The sequence below is a fragment of the Aulonocara stuartgranti genome (genome assembly GCF_965226115.1).
Source record: "Aulonocara stuartgranti genome assembly, chromosome: 23".
In the NCBI taxonomy this organism is placed as follows: Eukaryota; Metazoa; Chordata; class Actinopteri; order Cichliformes; family Cichlidae; genus Aulonocara; species Aulonocara stuartgranti.
In genome coordinates this window covers 33,162,982-33,182,960 of record NC_138958.1, presented here as the reverse complement: position 1 = coordinate 33,182,960, position 19,979 = coordinate 33,162,982, and the positions used below count along the sequence as shown (strand labels likewise).

General features: G+C 42.5%; 1 protein-coding gene across 1 annotated transcript in view; it reads left to right on the top strand.

Annotated features, from left to right (window-relative positions):
• Positions 1–19,979, top strand: part of nid2a (nidogen 2a (osteonidogen)) — a 57,108-nt gene that overhangs the window by 25,274 nt on the left and 11,855 nt on the right. Inside the window, exons 15-23 of the mRNA XM_082523434.1 lie at positions 7,584–7,724; positions 9,125–9,253; positions 10,772–10,897; positions 11,296–11,429; positions 11,522–11,627; positions 11,995–12,128; positions 12,284–12,389; positions 12,482–12,615; positions 12,923–13,028. Of these exons, the coding sequence (XP_082379560.1) occupies positions 7,584–7,724; positions 9,125–9,253; positions 10,772–10,897; positions 11,296–11,429; positions 11,522–11,627; positions 11,995–12,128; positions 12,284–12,389; positions 12,482–12,615; positions 12,923–13,028 (1,116 nt within the window). The remainder of the gene's footprint in view (positions 1–7,583; positions 7,725–9,124; positions 9,254–10,771; positions 10,898–11,295; positions 11,430–11,521; positions 11,628–11,994; positions 12,129–12,283; positions 12,390–12,481; positions 12,616–12,922; positions 13,029–19,979) is intronic.

Sequence of the window (19,979 nt, the reverse complement as noted above, 5' to 3'; positions counted from 1 at the left end):
GCAGTTCACTTAATGACTGGAGTTGTCGATAACTGTGACAGTTTTTGAGCTGAGATTTTTCTTTAAATGGTAAATGGACTGATTGTTATATAGCGCTTTTTTACTCTCCTAGAGTACTCAAAACCCTCTATGCAATATGCCACGTTCACACAAGCACTGTCTTCTATGCTTTTAACTCCTTAGTAACTACCATTCACACACATTCATAGTCCAATGGACGCATTGGAGAGCAACCTGGGGTTAATATCTTGCCCAAGGATATTTGGCATGCAGACTGGGAAAGCCAGGGATCGAACCTTCCAATCAGTAGATGACCTGCTCTACCTCCTGAGCTACAGCAGTAAATGCTGCCATTATGTAAACTGTTTCCCAGCAAGCTGTCATAAAAACATCTACTAGATACTCTGATACATGATACAGTCATACATGATGACCAAAAAAACAGGCTGTTCTCCAAACTGAAACAATTTAAAGTTTTAAATCAACAAATCTTATGGTTCTAATGGCTAAATGGATTTCAGACCATCCCTGTCATGTGTATTTTATGATCTACCAGTTGTGTCTGTTTGCGTATGGCATTCCATATGGACAGTTTCTGGTGAGGGGTTTTCACCCACCGCAAACATCTTCCTGTACAGTCTTCCAAAACCCCAACTGCACGTTGCTGGATGCAGATCAAGCTGTCTGTTGTCGAATGCTAACTGGTTGACAAGTGGGCTGTAACAGCAAAGGGAGCCACAACAGAGTTCGCCAGAGGAAAGAGAGAAGCACACAAAACTCCATCAAAGATAATAATAAAAAATACAAAATGAAAACCACAGATAGTGACTGCAGTGGACACGTCCCATCATTTTTAACACTTGCTTTCACTTCAGCTCTTTGTATGTTATAACTTGGATGGACCAACAACACAAGCCAGACTAGTCCCGAGAATGGTTGTACCACATATTTTGTAACTTCAGTCTTTCAGCTTCAGTCACAACGCCTACAGTGTTGGAAACATGACTTCTCTTCCAGAGCCTTTAACCATTCAGCTATTAATTATTGCAGGGTTGCCACAGAAACCTCAGCCAAACCAATGGCACAGAGTTGGATAGAGCACAGGTTTAAGAACACATGCTGTGGATTTACAGATTGAAACCATAGAAAATGTTGTCATAATGTCTCCATTTTCACTTCAGTGTCTACCATGGTGCAGACACACCAGACCCTTTTAAGGATAATTTGAACCACAGTTTACGTCACAGCTGTCACAGCTGTCTTTAAGGATTTTAACGAATTCAGCTGCAGATGAATCCAGACATGTGTTAACACAGTTAACGAAAAGAGCTGGTCAAGGAGTGAAAACTGTAGATAGGCCAACAGAATTTAATGAGAACTTAGCATGAGTGGGGGAAAAAATCTCAGAGTGTTGAAAAAAAAGATTTGCCTTACTGTTTAAAAGCACCTTCTGTTTCCAGAGCACAAGCCAAAACCACCAAACCAGAACTGGTTCTGTGGAATTTGCCCCCAAGTTTGTGTTCTGCCTTATCGTCTGCAACCTAGGAATAAAAAAGTAATGTGCTTGGAATACTACTTAGTAATTATTATAATTATTAAAGTATTATTGGTACAACTGACTATGTTTACAACTTTTATGGACAGAATTTTTTAGGAGCCATGAAGAGGCAGAGGATATGAGTTTTAGTAAACTCACTTTCACACTGGATCCACTTGTGTGAAGTGGCTGACAATTAGCAGCTCAGAGTCTGAGTCTCTGGTTCTCAGCTGAGAAACTGTGGATGGCCTCTCCAGGATGGGAAGGAGGGTATTTAAAAGTACCTCTCTTCTGTGGAACCAGCTCCCACTTTGGAATTGGGAGATAGACGACCTTTATTCTAGATTTAAGATTAGGCTCAAAACTTTCCCTTTTGATGAAGCTTATAGTAAGGATTGGATGACAGGTGACACTGAACCTTCCCTTGGTACGTCCCAATAGACTTAGGCTGCTGGGGGTTTCCCATGGTGCACTGAGCATTTCTTCTTCTTCTTCACCTTAATCTAATGATCAAGGAACTGACCTCACAGCCCATTGTTCCTTCAGTGGGCTGGTTTCAGTCATCATGCAAATGTGCTGTTTATAAGATTGGGGAAACCTGCAGTCAGCTGAGACTGAAGAAGTCACTTGGATGGGTGACGAAACGTTTCTCCCACTGAAAACGCTACCTCCAGATGAACAGAATCAACCTTTTGGAACACAGCATCGTATTTCATCATTAGTTACTGTTAATCTCTGGCTGACTTCCACATTGTCTCTTTGGTTCAGTCTTCCTTTCTTACCCCTCCCCAACCAGTCACAACAGATGGCTGTACCTCCATGAGCCTGGCTGTGCTGGAGTTTTCTTCAATTCATTTTAATTAGATTTTATTCGTAATGTCAAATCACAACAACAGTTGCCTTAAGGGGCTTTATATTGTAAGATAAAGACCCTAAAAATTTAGAGAGGAAACCTCCAACAATAAGATAACCCCCTATTAGCTAAGGCTTTGGAGAAAGTGGGAAGAAAAACTTCCTTTTAACAGGAAGAAACCTCTGGCAGAACCAGAAATTTAGGGAGGGGCAGACGTTGCTACCACCGGTTGGGGGTGAGGGGAGGAAGACAAATCAAAGACATCTGCTTTCTGTTAAAAGAGAGTGGGGTTATCTGATTGTTGGGGTTTTCTCTGTAGTATTTTAGGGTCTTTACCTTAGAATACAAAGCCTCTTGAGGCAACTGTTTTTGTGATTTGGTTCTATATAAATTGAATTGAATTGAATTGAATTGAATTGAATTGAATTGAATTGAATTGAATTGAATTGAATGATCTCCCTGTGTTTGCGTGGGTTCCCTCCCACCGTCCAAAGACATGCAGCTTGTGGGGATAGGTTAATTGGATAATCCAAATTGCCACTAGGTGTGAATGTGAGTGTGAATGGTTGTCTGTCCCTATGTGTTAGCCCTGCGACAGACTGGCGACCTGTCCAGGGTGTACCCCGCCTTTCGCCCTATGACAGCTGGGATAGGCTCCAGCGCCCCCCGCGACCCTGAAAAGGATAAGCGGAAGCGAATGGATGGATGGAATGGACATTAATATAGTTTTACTAATAGAAGGTGTAGCATTCTCATGTGATGCGACAAGCCAATGATCACTCTGGATGTTAGTCCGCTGTAAAACTTTAATGCGTACCCCAGCGTTAAAACACAATGCCAGTACCGGAAAAACAAAACTCCTGCCACCATGCTATTGGACCACAGTTACGGCAGGTCTCATAAACAAATATTGCTTGGCAATCATTTAATGATTCAATAATCAATGATCTACAGAAGGTAAACCTGAAATTAGCTGCTAGCTACTTTTCGCTGCGTTGGTCACAGAATAGTAACTGTAGGCAGTTAGGTCCAGTGATATCCAAGGTATGGGTTGGATTTGAATGTGTTTGGGGAGTGTGTGTGGTTGACAGGCATATTTGATGTTATCTTTTCTATTTACAGTTTTATCGTTGTTAAAGCTTTACTGCACCCAAGTGAATGGTAAATCAAGCACTTTGAGAATCACAGAGGTCTTTGTGGCTTGCTAAGCCAAAGAAAAGATCCTTTTAGATGAATTATGTTACATTAGATGAAAAGTTTTTCAACAATTTTTCCCGCGTTGTTTTTAATTTTTATGTCCATTACCTTCATCTGCTCTCCTTAAAATAATGGAAGAAAAAATGTTCATAGATATATAAATACAGGACAGAACATGTGTTGTGTTCTTTTTCTGTCAACATGCAGCAGTTGTGCTGTCTTTACCCACTTTGTCTGCTGAAAAGCAGATAGTGACAGTTGGATACGTGACCTTGTAAGATGACGGGAAAAAGAAGTCTGAAAAAGAATTTGAGACAGACACCACCACCTTGTTTTTGGATTCAGACCAGGAATCTGTCATTGAGACGTCAGCACGCTGATTAAAAACGTTATGATGACATATCTCACACATGCACATGCTCACACACAATGATCCACCCAGACCACAGCTGGAAGAGCTTTTGGGGATAAGGGATTTTGTAAACATGGGTTAAGTATGAGCCTGTCACACAGAGGGCATACATATGTGCTGTGGAGTGGGGGGTGTCTTGAATGGGGGTTGCCAGGTAGAATAGCTGACTAGTGATGTCATGAGAATTGTGGAAGAAAAGACGCTGAACTGACAGGTAAACCTGTCATACGCTTTATTAAACTGCAAATTAACTAGTTGTGGTATAGTTTATTGAGGGCCCCCTATTTTCAATGATTTAATTGAATCTAATGTAGCCACCTGTTATTTAAAGTATTGGAGTAAATAGTTTTGAAGTAAATATTTGAAATTATTCATCCATCTGGAGCCTATCCCAGCTGTCTTAGGGTGAGAGGCAGGGTACATCCTGGACAGGTCACCAGTCTGTCTCAGGGCTAACAGATAGACAAAGACAACCATTCGCACTCACATTCACACCCATAGGCAATTTAGTGTTTTCCTATCCCCACTAACTGCATGTCTTTGGACTGTGGAAGGAAGCCGGAGCAACCGGGGAGAACCCACGCAACATGGGGAGAACATGTAAACTCCGCACAGAAAGACCCCACCGTGCCACGGTGCCGCTAAAATGATTCATCCATCCATTCGCTTCCGCTTATCCTTTTCAGGGTCGCGCGGGGCGCTGAAACCTATCTCAGCTGTCATGGGGCGAGAGGCGGGGTACACCCTGGACAGGTCGCCAGTCTGTCGCAGGGCTAACATACAGAGACAGACAATCATTTGCACTCACACTCACTCCCGCATTCACACCTGTGGCCAATTTAGCATTTTAGACCTAAAGTGATTCATATTTATCTTACTTATCTGGATTTTGCTTTGAACAAACATCTCGTCATTTTAAAGAGTCTGAGTCTGTTAATGAGACTCGGGCCCCTGTTGTACATTCCCCGTAGTGCAAAAGCCAAAGCTGCATATTTTAAAAGAACTACATGTTAATTGCCCCCATGTTTTAAGCACCATGCCTGCAGTTAGTTTTTTATTTGCAGCCTCACTTTAGCTAACTGTTGACACCACTATGGATTCATTTGGGTAGTTTTCTCCTTAGCTGTGCCGGGTTTTTTTTTTTTTTTAGCCCGATAAACCACTTAAATCCAGCTTTCAGTGCGTTCAGATGATTTAGTGTTGCTGGACTTTAAGTGTCCAGTGCATAAACCCAGTTTGTTTGTGTCTACGTGTTTATGCGTGTGTGGAGGAGATTTTTGAAAAGCAACAGGTGGGAAACTGCACTCACCACTTTGATGATGATGATGATGATGATGATGTGTGTGTGTGTGTGTGTGTGTGTGTGTGTGCGTGCGTGCTTCTCCCATTCTCTCTCTCTTTAATTATCCCTCAGCCTTTTCTACAGTCCATGTGTATCTCACCCTCTCATCTCCCCTTTTTTACCGCCACATTCAGACTTTGCAGGGTCTCTCTCTCTCTCTCTCTCTCTCTCTCTCTCTGATAATGAGCCAAAATTGCTCTCTGGCCTCAGGAGATGAAAACAAGCTGCGTGTGTGTATGTTTGTTTTTGTTTATGTGCAAGTGTGTTGTTGTTTATGGCATATGATGAAGCTGACAGTAAAGCAAAAGTCCAGCATGAAACACTCTAAGATTATTAAAAACAGATATTATAACAGATGTGTTCATGTGCATAACTGAGAATATTTTACATCCCAGCCAACTGGAGCCGACTAACTATAGATGTCCTTGAAATAAAAGCGAAACCATGCAGACACTGAAGGTTTGTGTTTGAGCCGAATCTAAATTCCATATTTGGGCCAATATTTAAATTGTGTGGGTAGAAGGAATATTTAAAGAATGCCTGAGCAGTGTGGGGTATTTTACATTAGATAATATGTTTACATGACACGAGACCAAAGTTATCGATCAAAGATGCTGAGACTTGTTTTAACGACACTATAATATTGCTTAATGTTAAAGTTATAATAATACAAAAAAAATAAGAGTTGGAGCATTCTTATAACAGGATCATTGCTGTATCCTGCTGTACACAGCAAATTTGAACTTTAAGCATATTTATTCATCTTTAACATTTCTATTTTTTCCCCCATGGTTTTCTTTGCTCTTTTGTTTATATTTCTGATTTTCTCAAAATTCGTCTGAGGTTTGTTTTTGAAATTGTGTGTCTGAGCCACGCAGCAGTATGAAGAAACCCTGAACTCACATCCGCTCACTCATCCCTCTGTCCATGTGTCTACCCCCCCATATGCGTCTAAGCTTGTCCATATGTTGAACATAGAGAACATGAAGGGAGTTGCTTCCTAAGAGGAGTCCATCCTGTGGGAGTTTGTCTGGAGTGATTTTACATGTGTGTTTGGTTAACTTGCCCTGTAATCATTGCCCTAATCACTGAAGTTTCACTAAATAATCCAGACCTCAGTTGATCTGAGTTCAGGATATTTGGTGTGTAGCAGATTTTGTGTGGTTGTCTGGTTGAATTTTCTCACACCAGCTTTAACAATGTTGCTCTTTTATGTCTAATGCAGTTTATTTTCAGATTCTAATGTCTGTTAATGTTATTGTCTGCTTCTTTAAATTCTTTCTTTTTTAACATTTGTTGAAGGTGCCACTTTTAATGTGCTTTGAAAGACTAGAAAATGAAAATGAAATCAAATGGACATTACTGACAGTACACAAGCAATTTTTTCTAATAGAGTAGCTTTGCATGAGTTCCATCAGGTTACCTGAAACAAGCCATTTTACCTGCTTTTGGCTCTTTAGGCCATCTTTCATCTGATTGGCTGCTACTCCTAAACAGAAGGTTTTACCAGCAAGTGGGTGGGGCTTCTGTAACCATAGCCAAAACAATTTGACTGAGATGACTATAACAGGGATATGGTCTCTCTTTGTCATCATACAGAGCCAGTGTAAGACAAAATAACGTCTGAAATAGAAGAAATATTGAATTATTTTTAAGGCTGACCTCAAATGAAACTTTGAACATGAAAAATCCACCATGGCAGAAGTATATATATTATATTAAATAAGGAAATTATATTAGACACTGGTTACAGGGAGTTATATGAAAGTTAGCATATAAAAAGTACTTAAGCTTACTTATTTGTGTAAATGGGAAGTCCTCTTCACACACTAAGGTTAATTATTCCACAGGATTCCTTGCAAGAGCCAATTCTATTTACATTATACATGCTATCCTTAGCCAGTATTATTAGAAGGAATAGCATACATTTTCTCTGCTATGCAGATGATACCCAGATTATCTATCCATGAAACCAGATGACAAATACCAACTAGTTAGACTGTAGGTATGAATAAAAGACATAAAGATCTGGATGACCTGTTTCTAAATTCAGACAAAACTGAGTTATTGTACTTGACCCTAAAAATCATAGACACCTGGTGTCCAAACGGATCCTCTCTCTCCAGCAGCACTGTTAGGAATCTTAGAGTAATTTTTCACTGTCACTCTCGGTCACTGTTAAGTTGCATCCACTGTGATTAAAAACACAATCCTTTCTTTTTCTTCCCTCATGAAATGGAAGCTCCAGGCCCTGAGCTGCACAACCCTTGCTATGCCGGGACCCACGACTGTGACACCACAGCCCAGTGCATCCCGTTAGAGGACCTGGCTTTCCAGTGCCAGTGTGCTACTGGTTATACAGGAGATGGGCACAACTGTTACGGTATCTATCTGTGTCTGTGTCGGTCCTTCTGTGAACAAGCACGTAGAGTGAATTCTTCTGTGGATATACTGTGCAGCAATGAGATGGTTTATGTACATTTCAGAGTGCTTCCTCTGCCTTTGTTTAGTCTAGCGTTTTCTGTCGCATACAAAATGTCGAAGTCCAAGACAGTGTTTCTGTGTTTTATCAACATCTGTCCAGCCAGTGTAGAGGGGTCAAGTACAGGTTGGTTGAGCAGAATCGTCTGTAATCACTCTTTTCTTTTCTTTTCTTTTCTTTTCTTCATCCTTCCTCTCCATTCGTCTCTTCAAGGTTAATTTTCAAGTTAAAAGGGCCTTCAGGACTTCAAGCTGGTGTGTGGTCTGTCATTAGCCCAGCAGCAGGTCTTTTTCGCTGCTGACAGCAAAGAAAGCCCCAGGCTCATCCTAAATTCTCACGGATGGGCCTCAGTGCGCCTTTCTGCTCAGATGATCTCCATGTTGTATTACACAATGCATTTTACATTCATGTGAGGAAAAAAAATGTGCACAAGACTCGCCACCATTTCTCAGTTTAGCAGCAATAACTTGAAGTAATTGTTTTCTTTACGACTTATCATTATTTCACGTTGTTGTGGAGGAGTTTTGGCTCATTATTCTTTGCAGTGTCACTTCAGGTCATTGAAGTTTGCAGGCATTCGTTCATGCACAGTTCTCTTAATGTCCCTCCACACATATTAATCGGGTAAAGATCTGGACTTCGAATGGTTTGATGCAACACCTTGATTCTTTTCTTTTTCAGCATTTCTGTTTTAGATTTGTTGGCACGCTTGAGATCCTTATCCTTTTGCATAGCCAATGTATGTCCAAGCTTCAGCTGTAAGACAGATGGCCTGACATTTGTCTAGAATACTTTGATATGCAGAGAAGATCCTGGTCGACTTAATGGCTACAAAGTCCCCAGGTCCTGCAAATTAACCCTGAATCATCACTCCTCCACCAACCTTTAATATTTAACATGCTAACTGAGGTCTGTAGAGTCTGAGTTGTAGCTCGTCAGTTGTACTGACCTTAGACATTTGCTTCTTGGAAGATTGTGGCATCGTGTTAGCACACACCTGGATGTGTCAGAACAGCAAACTGCCAAAACCCCTGCTTTTCTAGAGGTGCTCAAACTTGGTGATGATCGCTTAATCAAGGGAAGCACCTGCCTGTTATTTACCCTCTTAATTCTTTAGAAGCTGTTAAGGGTGTACTACTAGACTGCACAGAGTCCTATGAAACCTTGCTTTTTCTTTTTATACAGTAAAAGCACCAGTAATGAGCCCTAATTACAGCTTTTACATGTGTTGACAAGGAATTCCTGATTTACAGACTTGTAAATTTAAAGAAAAGCTAATTTCTTTGTCTCCCTCTCTGCAGACATAGATGAGTGCGCTGAGGGTTTGGGCACATGTGGGGATAATTCTGAGTGTGTGAACCTGCCTGGGAGTCACCGCTGTCACTGCCAGAGGGGCTACGAATTTGGCTACGATGGGCGTACCTGTGTTGGTGAGTTTGGAAATTCCTTCAAGAAATGCACAAAACATCTGTATAAAATGTGAGAGGAAATTTTTTTGCAAAGTCAGTAGATCTCATCAGTTATTACGGGTCGCTCTGAGGGAAACATGAATGACTTGACATCAATCAATGGAACTGTATCCAATAATTTCATTAGAAGCCAAAAATGTTGTGCTTCTTTTCTATGTTCTTTTACTTCTCGTCCACCTCTTTTGCTATCTCTTGCATGAATTCTTCGTCTTTTGTCTCCCAGATTGTTTACGTTAAGGGCTGATATCAACTTCCTTGCGACACTTGCAGCCTGCACATTCTGAACTGCCTCCTATCAGTTTAATCACATCATCAGCAACAAGTGTGAACATTTTCAGTTGTTCTGCATAAGAACTGACATGTGTTGCATCATCTATCATCAGTTTATTGTTGGAAAACCCTTTCTTATGAGCTCTTATTTTGAAAATTTTCACTATTTGTCAGCTGGCTAGCCAGGTGACTGGTGTTGTGGCGCTCGGTGTTATTCAGTTGCTTCTCTAGAGAGGATCCAGTCCCTCGGTTGATGATGATGATGACGGTGGTGGAGGGCTGATGATTAGCTTCAGCAAACAGACAGTTAATTTCAACTAAACCGAATGTTTAGCATTTCAGAAATCCCACTTAAGAATATCCCCTGTGTGCAAAGAAATCAACTGAAAGCCATAACACCGTGTCAGTTTGATCAATCTCTGCTTAGAAATGTGCTGGTTTCTGCTGACTTTTTAAGCTGTGGCATCCTGTCTGCTTTCACATACCGTACCTTTGATGCAAATGCAAATTTTAACCAAATATGTGCACACATATTTTTTGTGGCAAACACATCATTCTTCCATTCTGCCTTTGTTGCATTTTATCCATTGTCAGCTGGACTAACTGTCCCCCTGAGAAGTATTCTCGGAGCATTTTGTCCTCCAAGTTCCAAAATGAGTTGAATATTTGGAAAAGGTTCACTTGTTTGTCCAAGCAGAGCTACAACATTTCTTCATCCACAGCTGCAAAAAGCTAGAAAACACAGGCAGAGGGGAGGATAGATGAGAAATGTGAGAACAGAACTAATGTGAGAACGACAGGGTGAGATTAAACAGGGCGGGTGGGGGTTAAGGGAAAGACAAATGGAGCAATGGCACAATGTGTTTGTTGCTTTGGAATGTGTGGAGGAGCAAGGTCCTGGCTGTGTGTGTGTTTGTGTGTCTGTCTGTGAATGTGTGCGCGCATACATGTCCTCCTTTCACGTAAAAGTGTGAACTTTTGATGAACTTTCTTTGAGCCCCCCCAAAAAAATAAAAAATAAAACTAAGTATAATACTTTACATTTAGATAATCACACTACTGATAAATCACCACTGAAATAAATAACATCTATTAAGCAGCCAGGTAGTATTTTTTGTGTGAGTGTTTAGTTGTATTGGTAGTGCAGTTTCCAGTCCAGTTGTGGTTTTTGACTCCTTTCTCTCCTTCTGTTTTTTTTCTTTTTTTCAGATATAGATGAGTGCAGCTCTTCTCCATGTCACATCAATGCCAGATGTATTAATGGACTGGGATCTTTCCAGTGTCAGTGTCAGCTGGGGTTTTTTGGGAATGGTTTCTACTGCTCTCAGCAGGAAGGTCAGTAGCACTCCATGGATATTGTATTCTGGGCTAAATCTAGTCAACCAGTGCCTTTGCAAAAGATGCCTTTGGTTTAAAGGCAAAGACTCCAATTCAGTCTGATTTTAACCATGAAGGGGTTGTGTCGAGGGCTAATATATGTCCCTGCTGACAAGGGGTTTTGATATGGTTCATAGCTTTACACTAGAAGCTCTTTGTGCCTTAACCCCAGAGGGGCTTTGTGATTTCAGGTGGAATTGAACTGTTCACCCTTGACTTTCCAAACAGGTGTCTTTGCCAGTCAGAAACTTCTGATGTTGACAGACTGTCTCTTGCAACTCATGAATTTATGCTTTTTTCTGGTTTGTGTGTTGTTTTTCCTAAATTTTTTGTCTTTGTGTTTTTTTCTCATTCAGATCGACCGGAGCGTCTTAAAACTCGCTGTGAGCACCACAGAGACAGCGTAAAGACCACCAGTGCTGATGGATATCCTATAACTGGAGTCTACAAACCACAGTGTGATGCAGAAGGACAGTATCTACCTCAGCAGGTGAAACTCCAATTAGTACAGTTTGGCTTTGGGCTTTCATCTAAAACTTAATTTTGTTCTTCTAAATAATGTGTTTCTCATCTTTATTTCAGTGCCATGGCTCCACTGGTTATTGTTGGTGTGTGGACAGTAGAGGAGAGGAGAGAGCAGGAACCAGGACTCCACCTGGTGCAGCACCTGTAGACTGTGACAGACCAGGTGAGACTCTTATTCTAGTGTCCTGTACTTCATTCAGATTAGTTTTATTACCCCTCAGCCCTAAAAAGTTGTGGGGTATTGTTGTCACCCTGCAATAACTCGAGAATAAGGCGACATGGGATTTTCAGATTGGTACCACAGGTGTATCTAATAAAAATCTCAGATGAGTTCAAATCTCAGTGACCTTGACCTAAAGGTCAGAGGTCAAGTTTTCTAAAACTCTTATTTGTGAACAAGGATTTTGACATTGATGCATGCAGGTGCAGCTACTATGAAGCTGAGGGGTAGTACTGGCGGCCACCAGTATTTTACAGGTTTATTTGGAGTTGACACAGGAAGGTTTAGATGTGCTTTGTTTCTCTTTCAGATCAACCAGAGCATGTTAAAACTCACTGTGAGCACCACAGAGACAGCGTAAAGACCACCAGTGCTGATGGATATCCTATAGTTGGAGCCTATGTACCACAGTGTGATGCAGAAGGACAGTATCTATCTCAGCAGGTGAAACTGTGACTTTTTATTTATTTATTTAGTGAATAACTACAGTTTCTTCTGCCACTGTTCCTCCCCTCTTTCATGTCTGAAAACTCTTCACTGTTTATCAAATAAAGTTCAAAATGCCCCAAAGTGGAATGTATTTCTCATCTTTATTTCAGTGCCATGGCTCCACTGGCTATTGTTGGTGTGTGGACAGTAGAGGAGAGGAGAGAGCAGGAACCAGGACTCCACCTGGTGCAGCACCTGTAGACTGTGACAGACCAGGTGAGACTTCTTCATTCAGATTGTTTTACGCAGGTTGATTTCATGTTGACACAGCACAGCTTATATGTGATTATTTTTATTTTTGCCTTCAGGTCTACCGGAGCGTGCTAAAACTCACTGTGAGCACCACAGAGACAGCGTAAAGACCACCAGTGCTGATGGATATCCTATAACTGGAGTCTACAAACCACAGTGTGATGCAGAAGGACAGTATCTACCTCAGCAGGTGAAACTCTGACTTTTTATTTATTTAGTGAATAACTACAGTTTCTTCTTTGGCTTTTATCAGTGATTTCTTTTTGTTCTTCTTAAGACCCTTTTTATTGGTGTTAGTTTAGCTCACGTGGTTGAGCAGGCAACTTTATGCTGAAAAGCTCAACACAGCAGTCTATGTTCGACTCTCAGTCAGGGAGCTTTGCTGCGTGGTTTCCACCACTGTTCCTCCCTTCTTTCATGTCTGAAAACTCTTCACTGTTTATCAATTAAAGGTCAGAATTCCCCAAAATGGAATGTATTTCTCATCTTTATTTCAGTGCCATGGCTCCACTGGTTATTGTTGGTGTGTGGACAGTAGAGGAGAGGAGAGAGCAGGAACCAGGACTCCACCTGGTGCAGCACCTGTAGACTGTGACAGACCAGGTGAGACTGTTCCCCCCCAAAGATTTATGTAATCAGTTCCATTTGTTTGGTTTTATTACCCCTCAGCCCTAAAAAGTTGTGGGGTATTGTTGTCACCCTGCAATAACTCGAGAATAAGGCGACATGGGATTTTCAGATTGGTACCACAGGTGTATCTAATAAAAATCTCAGATGAGTTCAAATCCGAACCAGAGACATCATTATCCTTATGGGAGATTTTAATGTGAACCCAAGATTGGGTTTGACAACACAGGATATGAACAAATCATAGGGATACATGGGCTGGGAGTGATGAATGATAATGGGCAGAGATTAGTTGATTTGTGTGCATTCAACAACCTGGTCATCGGAGGTAGCATTTTTCCGCACAAGTGGATCCACAAAAGAACCTGGGTATCACTGGACAGTGTGACAGAGAACCAGACTGACCACATCAGCATTAGCAAGAAGTTTAGAAGTTTTCTCCAGGGTGTTAGGGTGAGAAGAGGAGCAGATGTGGCATCTGACCACCATCTTGTAGTAGCCAACATGCAGCTGAAGTTAAAGAAGAACTGGACAAAAACAACACGGCGTAGAGCGAAGAATGATGTCAGTCGAGTAAAGATAAAGGGAGGAGTTCGGTTCAAGAGCAAGATCAAGGTGCTTAATTAGCTGCACCAGGGAGAGGAGAAAAGCAGCATACAGGCCAATTGGCAGACCATAAAGAAGACACTGAGAACAATCAGTGAAGAAGTGGTCGGAATAAAGAAATAGCATCATAAAGAATGGATCACAGCTGAGACCTTGGGCAAGATAGAAGAGAGAAAACACAAGAAGGTGGCAGTAAACTGTGTGATTCTTACTCTGAATCTGAATAAGTACGCGGGACCACTGTGTGCGGTAAGACCATCTCTTTTACTTCCTGTATTACCATCTACCGGCATGCATTGCCAGTGCGTAACACGTAATTACACAATCAAACAGTGAACACATACTGCCCATACAACAAATGTACCAGAGACAATTATGAATACACCACATCTCCCCTTTTAAACAAAAACAGAATATTCCTTTTCTCAGGACAGAACTTCTCTTTTTCAAAGCCATACAAGAACATCTGGCAAACAATCTGCATTACATTTTTAACCTTTTGTTTTTGTTTTCTTGTTCTTTTCTTTTCTTAACAACTCTTTTTAGCTTTATTTTACTGTGCTCTACAAAACCCTTATAACACAGTTACATAACAACAACCTTTTTTTTTTTCTTACAGATCTAACTTTTTAGGTTTAACTATTGGCCTCCCTGACTTGGTTCTGACCACATCAGTGTTAACAGGTGTAGCAGGGATCACACTGGGTGTTTGAGGCTTCTGCAACACAGGCACATTAGCAGGTTCATGCACAGGTGAACTTAAAGGAATCAAATGCACACGATTACGCCTCACAGTCCCTTGTGGTAACTCCACTGTGTATGATCGGGGTGTAGAGTGATTTTGGATAACAGTGCCTGTAGTTTTGACATCAGTCACCCAAACTTGCTCTCCTGGGGACAGGCTGCATAAAGGTTTTGCGCGGTGGCGCCTGTTGAAGTTTGCCATGTCCATCATCCTCTTCTCCCTTTCCTTTCGAGCGAGCAGTGCGTTGTCCGGCAGTGTGGGCTCCAGCTGCGATGGAAGCATCGGCAGTGTGGTTCGCAGACGTCTGCCCATTAAAAGCTCTGCAGGGCTGTATCCGGACTGCAGTGGTGTAGCTCTATAGGCAAGAAGAGCTAGATAAGGATCAGCTGCTTTTTTCAGAAGATTTTTTTACAGTCTGCACAGCACGTTCTGCTTCTCCATTACTTTGCGGAAACTTGGGACTGCTTGTGATGTGTTTGAAGCCGTATGCTGCTGCAAAGTCTGTAAAGATTTGACCTGAATACTGTGGTCCATTATCAGACATGAGGACCTCTGGGATGCCGTGACGGGCAAAGAAAGATTTCAGGTGAGTAATGACATCGTTTGATTTTGTCCTGTTTAACAAAGCAATCTCAACAAATCTAGAGTGATAGTCAACAGCGAGAAGGTAAGTTTTCCCTCCCAGCTCGAAAAGATCTGTGCCCACTCTCTGCCATGGGCGGGCAGGGTATTCTGTTGGCATGAGTGGCTCACTGTTATTGTGTCTTTCTTGAATACACGTTTTGCACTTGAGCACCATCTCAGAGATTTGTTGACTCAGCCCGGGCCACCACACTGTTTGGCGTGCACGAGCTTTACATTTTACAACACCTTGATGTCCTTCGTGTAGTTTTTCCAGCACCTCGTTTCTCATTGCTGAAGGAATGACAAGCCGTGTGTCTTTTAACAAAAGGCCGTCTTCAACAGTGAGCGTGGCTCGGTCAGGCCAGTAATTTCGCAGTAAAGGCTCTTGTTTTGCATGTTCTGGCCAGCCTTCGGTGCACATGTCCATGACGCGAGCACACACACTGTCGCTTTTCAGTTGTTCCTTCAGTGTTTGCATATATGATGAACTGACAGGCATGTTTGCTACAATACTGTCGACATATATGTCTGTGCTTTCCATTAGCTCTTTGTCTGACAGGTTCATTGGTTTTTTCAGAGGTGAGCGGGACAAAGTATCTGCTGTCCAGAGCGATTTCCCTGGGGCGTACTGCACAGTGTACGAGTAACGCATGAGTCTCATTCTGAATCGCTGGATCCTGGGTGGCAAGAGATCCAGAGCTTGTCCTCCCAGTAAGGAAACGAGAGGTTTGTGGTCCGTTTCAAGACAAAAATGTTTACCAATCAGGAAATCACGAAAACGCTCACACGCCCATGTAGATGCCAGTGCCTCTTTTTCCACTTGTGCGTATCGTTGTTCTGTAGGAGAAAGGGACCTCGATGCATACGCCACTGGTCGCCATCCTTCTTCCCACAGCTGCAAAAGAACACCTCCGAGACCATAGGATGAAGCATCTGCTGATACTTTAATGTCTCTGTTGGGGTCATACATTGCGAGCACTGGGGGTGAGGTCAGGGCATCTCGTAATGTTTTGAAAGCTCTCACTTGGTCAGTTCCCCAATACCATGCGTTCTTTTTGGAAAGAAGATCTCGCAGGGCTTTGTCTTTTTCAGCTAAATGGGGGATGAACTTGCCCACTTGATTCACCATGCCCAGAAAACTGCGCAACTCTGACACATTAGTTGGCTCTGTCATTTCTGTAATTGCCTCCGTTTTCTTCGGGTCAGGACTGATTCCTGTATCCGCTATGATGTGACCCAAGAAAGCAACCTTGCTCTGGGAGAGCTCGCATTTTTCAACATTCAGCGTTATGCCTGCTTTTTCCAGTCTTTGCAGTGTAGCATGGAGACGGGAATCGTGCTCCTGATGGTTACGTCCCCACACCAACACATCGTCAATGTGACACACCACTCCTTCGAGACCCTCGATGACCTCCGCCATCATGCGCTGAAAGTGTTCGGGCGCTGAGTTGATCCCAAACGGTAGGCGGTTAAAGTGGAACCGCCCAAAGGGTGTGATGAAGGTGGTGAGTTTGGCAGACTCATCGGACAGGGGAATCTGCCAGAAGCCCATGTTGGCATCCAGTTTGCTAAACACTTTGGCTCCTGCGAGCATTCCGAGACTTTGTTCAACCGATGGCAGCACATATTTTTCCCTGCACACATACTCATTTAGTCCGGTAAAGTCTATGCAAAGTCTTAGCCTAGGGCTGTTTTTCTTTGGAACAACAACCATGCCGGCACACCAATCCGTTGGTTCCTCAACTCGGGTAATGACACCAAGCTCTTCCATTCGTTGGAGTTCCTCTTTTACCCTTCCCATCAGAGGCAGAGGAAGCCTTCGCGGAGTTTTGAGTGAGTACGGCACAGCATTCGGTTTGAGTTTAATGTGATAGGCCCGCTGCACTTTCCCTAGACCATTGCAAAGTTTAGGGTAAGTAGTCTTCAGAGTGTCCATTGAAACCGCGTCAACTCGCACCAGCAGGCCAAGAGCTGTAATGGCGGGCAGGCCTAGCAGTGGAGTGCTCAGGTTTCTTACAACATAGACCTTCTCTGTTGTCTGTTTCGCTCCGTAGTTGAGCTGTAGCTTTGTAAAACCTGCAACGTCCAGTGGTGTTTTTCCAGGGCCTAACAAAGGTTTTTCTGGCTGCTGGAGAACTGGTCTGTGTTCGTTAGCAAAAATCTTTGATAAGTCCGAGTCAGCTATTACAGTCACATCTGCTCCAGTATCCAGTTTGAAAGTGATTTTTGCATCTTTCACTTGTATGTTGGCTGTCCACGCCTGGCCGTCACTGGAAACTGAGCCTAGGAAGAAACCTTGCTCCTCTTCCTCCTCAATACTTTGCACTGTCTTGCTTTGTCTGCAGACTCGCTGGTAGTGACCTTTTTTTCCACATAAATGACATTTTGCATCATTTGCTGGGCACTCAGGTTTCTGATGTGGAGAGCCTCCGCACTTGTAGCATTTGTTACTTTGTCTCTTGCTATATTGCTGTTGTGTTTTGACAGTTTTATTTTTGAACATGTTGAACTTTGTTTTGTCGTGCTTTTGTATCACTCTGTCAACTGTTTTCGCATTTACATGCATTACATTTGTTTCACTTCTCAAAGCTGACTGTTGCTTTTTGATTTCTTCTGACTGCCTGGCCATATTTATAGCTTTATCCAAGTCCAAGTCTTTTTCCATCTGCATGCGCTCAGACAGCCTCGTGTCGGCCAAGCCCACTACTATTCTGTCTCTTATCAGCTCATCGTGGAGCGGTCCGTAGTTACAGTGCTCTGCTAATGCATGCAAGGCAGTCACGAATGCATCAACAGTCTCATTCGGCTCTTGTTTGCGCATATTAAAACGTGCGCGCTCATAAACAACATTTTTCCTGACAATGAAAAAGTTGTGGAAGCTATCTCTCACTTTAGCATAGTCCCGTTGGTCTACATCACTTAACTTTAGTCCTCTCAGGACGTCATCCGCTTCGTCTCCCATACAATATATGAGAGTGTTCACTTGATTTTCCTCCGAGCTCGCAGACAGATTACTTGCCTGACGGAATCTCTCGAAGCGACGGACCCATCTTGTCCATTCGTGTGGTTTGGAAAAATCAAAGGGCTCCGGTGGTTGGATGCTAAACGTAGCGCTGGGAGTGCTAGCCGCGGTGCTAACTCCTGCCCTCGGACGATCGTCTACGTCGTCATTCGGCATTTTGTTTCCACCTTCCCCTTCTCCTCACACTCGGCAGATGTATGGAGTCTTACGAGTCACACAGCACTTCTGACACCATGTGTGATTCTTACTCTGAATCTGAATAAGTACGCGGGACCACTGTGTGCGGTAAGACCATCTCTTTTACTTCCTGTATTACCATCTACCGGCATGCATTGCCAGTGCGTAACACGTAATTACACAATCAAACAGTGAACACATACTGCCCATACAACAAATGTACCAGAGACAATTATGAATACACCACATAAACAACAGCAGGACTAGGGCAGACAAAGCCAAGGCCCAAGCAGAATAGGCAGAAGCCCACAGAGCAGTGACAAAGAGCATTAGGAAAGACAAGAATGTCTATATAGATGGAATGGGAGCTGAAGCAGAACAGGCAGCATACAATGGTAACATGAAACACCTTTACGCAATAATCAAGAAATTGTCTGGGAAGTACAGCAAGCCAGAACGACCCATCAAGGACAAAGAGGGAAAGGCCATCACAGAACTAGTGCAACAGATGAAAAGATGGTCTGAACACTTTGAGGAGCTCCAAGAAAAGACCAGCATATTGGCAGCCACATCAGCACAGGTTGGACTCATCAATCAACAAGGAGAAGACCAAAATCCTTAGGATCAACTCCAATAGTAACAACCCAGTCATCCTTAGTGGAAGTCCCCTGAGGAAATACACTCTTTTACTTAACTAGGTGGAACCGATGCAGATGTCAAGACAAGGATTGGAAAAGCAAGAGCCGCCTTCATCCAGCTCAAAAACATTTGGGCATCCAGAGAGATGACCCTGACTACCAAGATCCGACTGTTCAACTCCAACGTGAAGTCAGTACTGCTGTAAGGGGCTGAAACCTGGAAGACAAATAAAACCTCAAATAGAAAAATCCAGACATTCCTCAACAGCTGTCTCAGAAGGATTCTCCACATTCGCTGGCCAGACACAATCAGTAACATCAAACTACGGGAAATAACCTGTCAACTCGCTGCTAAGGAAGAAATCAGGCAGAGAAGATGGTGCCGAGTAGAGCAGGGCGATATGGCCAAAAATATTTATCACGATATATACTTGAAAATTTGCGATAATGATATAACTGACGATATAATTGATGCGAGACAAAAATACAAAATACAATTCCACAACTTTACTAGCGCAAAAAACCCATCCATTTATTTTCACTTAAACAAGCAGCTGTTTTTTATGTGAATTAAAGCTATATAAAAGTTTAACAGTGCAAATGCAAATTCCTTGCTGAAAGTTTAACCAAAGGGCATTTCGAGTAGAAATGGGCGGACATATCCTGAGCATAACCATGTATAATGTCCACTAAAGGTAATGTGGTGTCCTCGGATCACAAATGGTCCCTAGGTGAATGGCAAACAAGCATATGGGAATCCCGAGGACACCACAAAGGTTTAAAAAGAGGTGCTTTGCAACATTAAACTGCAGTGTGCCAAATAAAAAAGTCAAATACGTATTCTTCGGACCATAAGGTGCACGGGTTTATAAGGCACATTAAGCAAAACAAAGCGGTCAAATAAATCAAACTTTATTCAACTCATTCTGCTTGCTTCCTCCACTTCTGTACCATTGATTCGTTAATGCTGTATTCTATCACAGCTGCTCTATTCCCATGTTGTTGCAGTATATTAATGACTAACCTCGTATTGTGGATGGATTATCTCAGTTGTTCTCCTGACTGAAGTTTGGTCCGTTTACAGCATCCTGCCATGGGATTGCATTCGTCTCTAA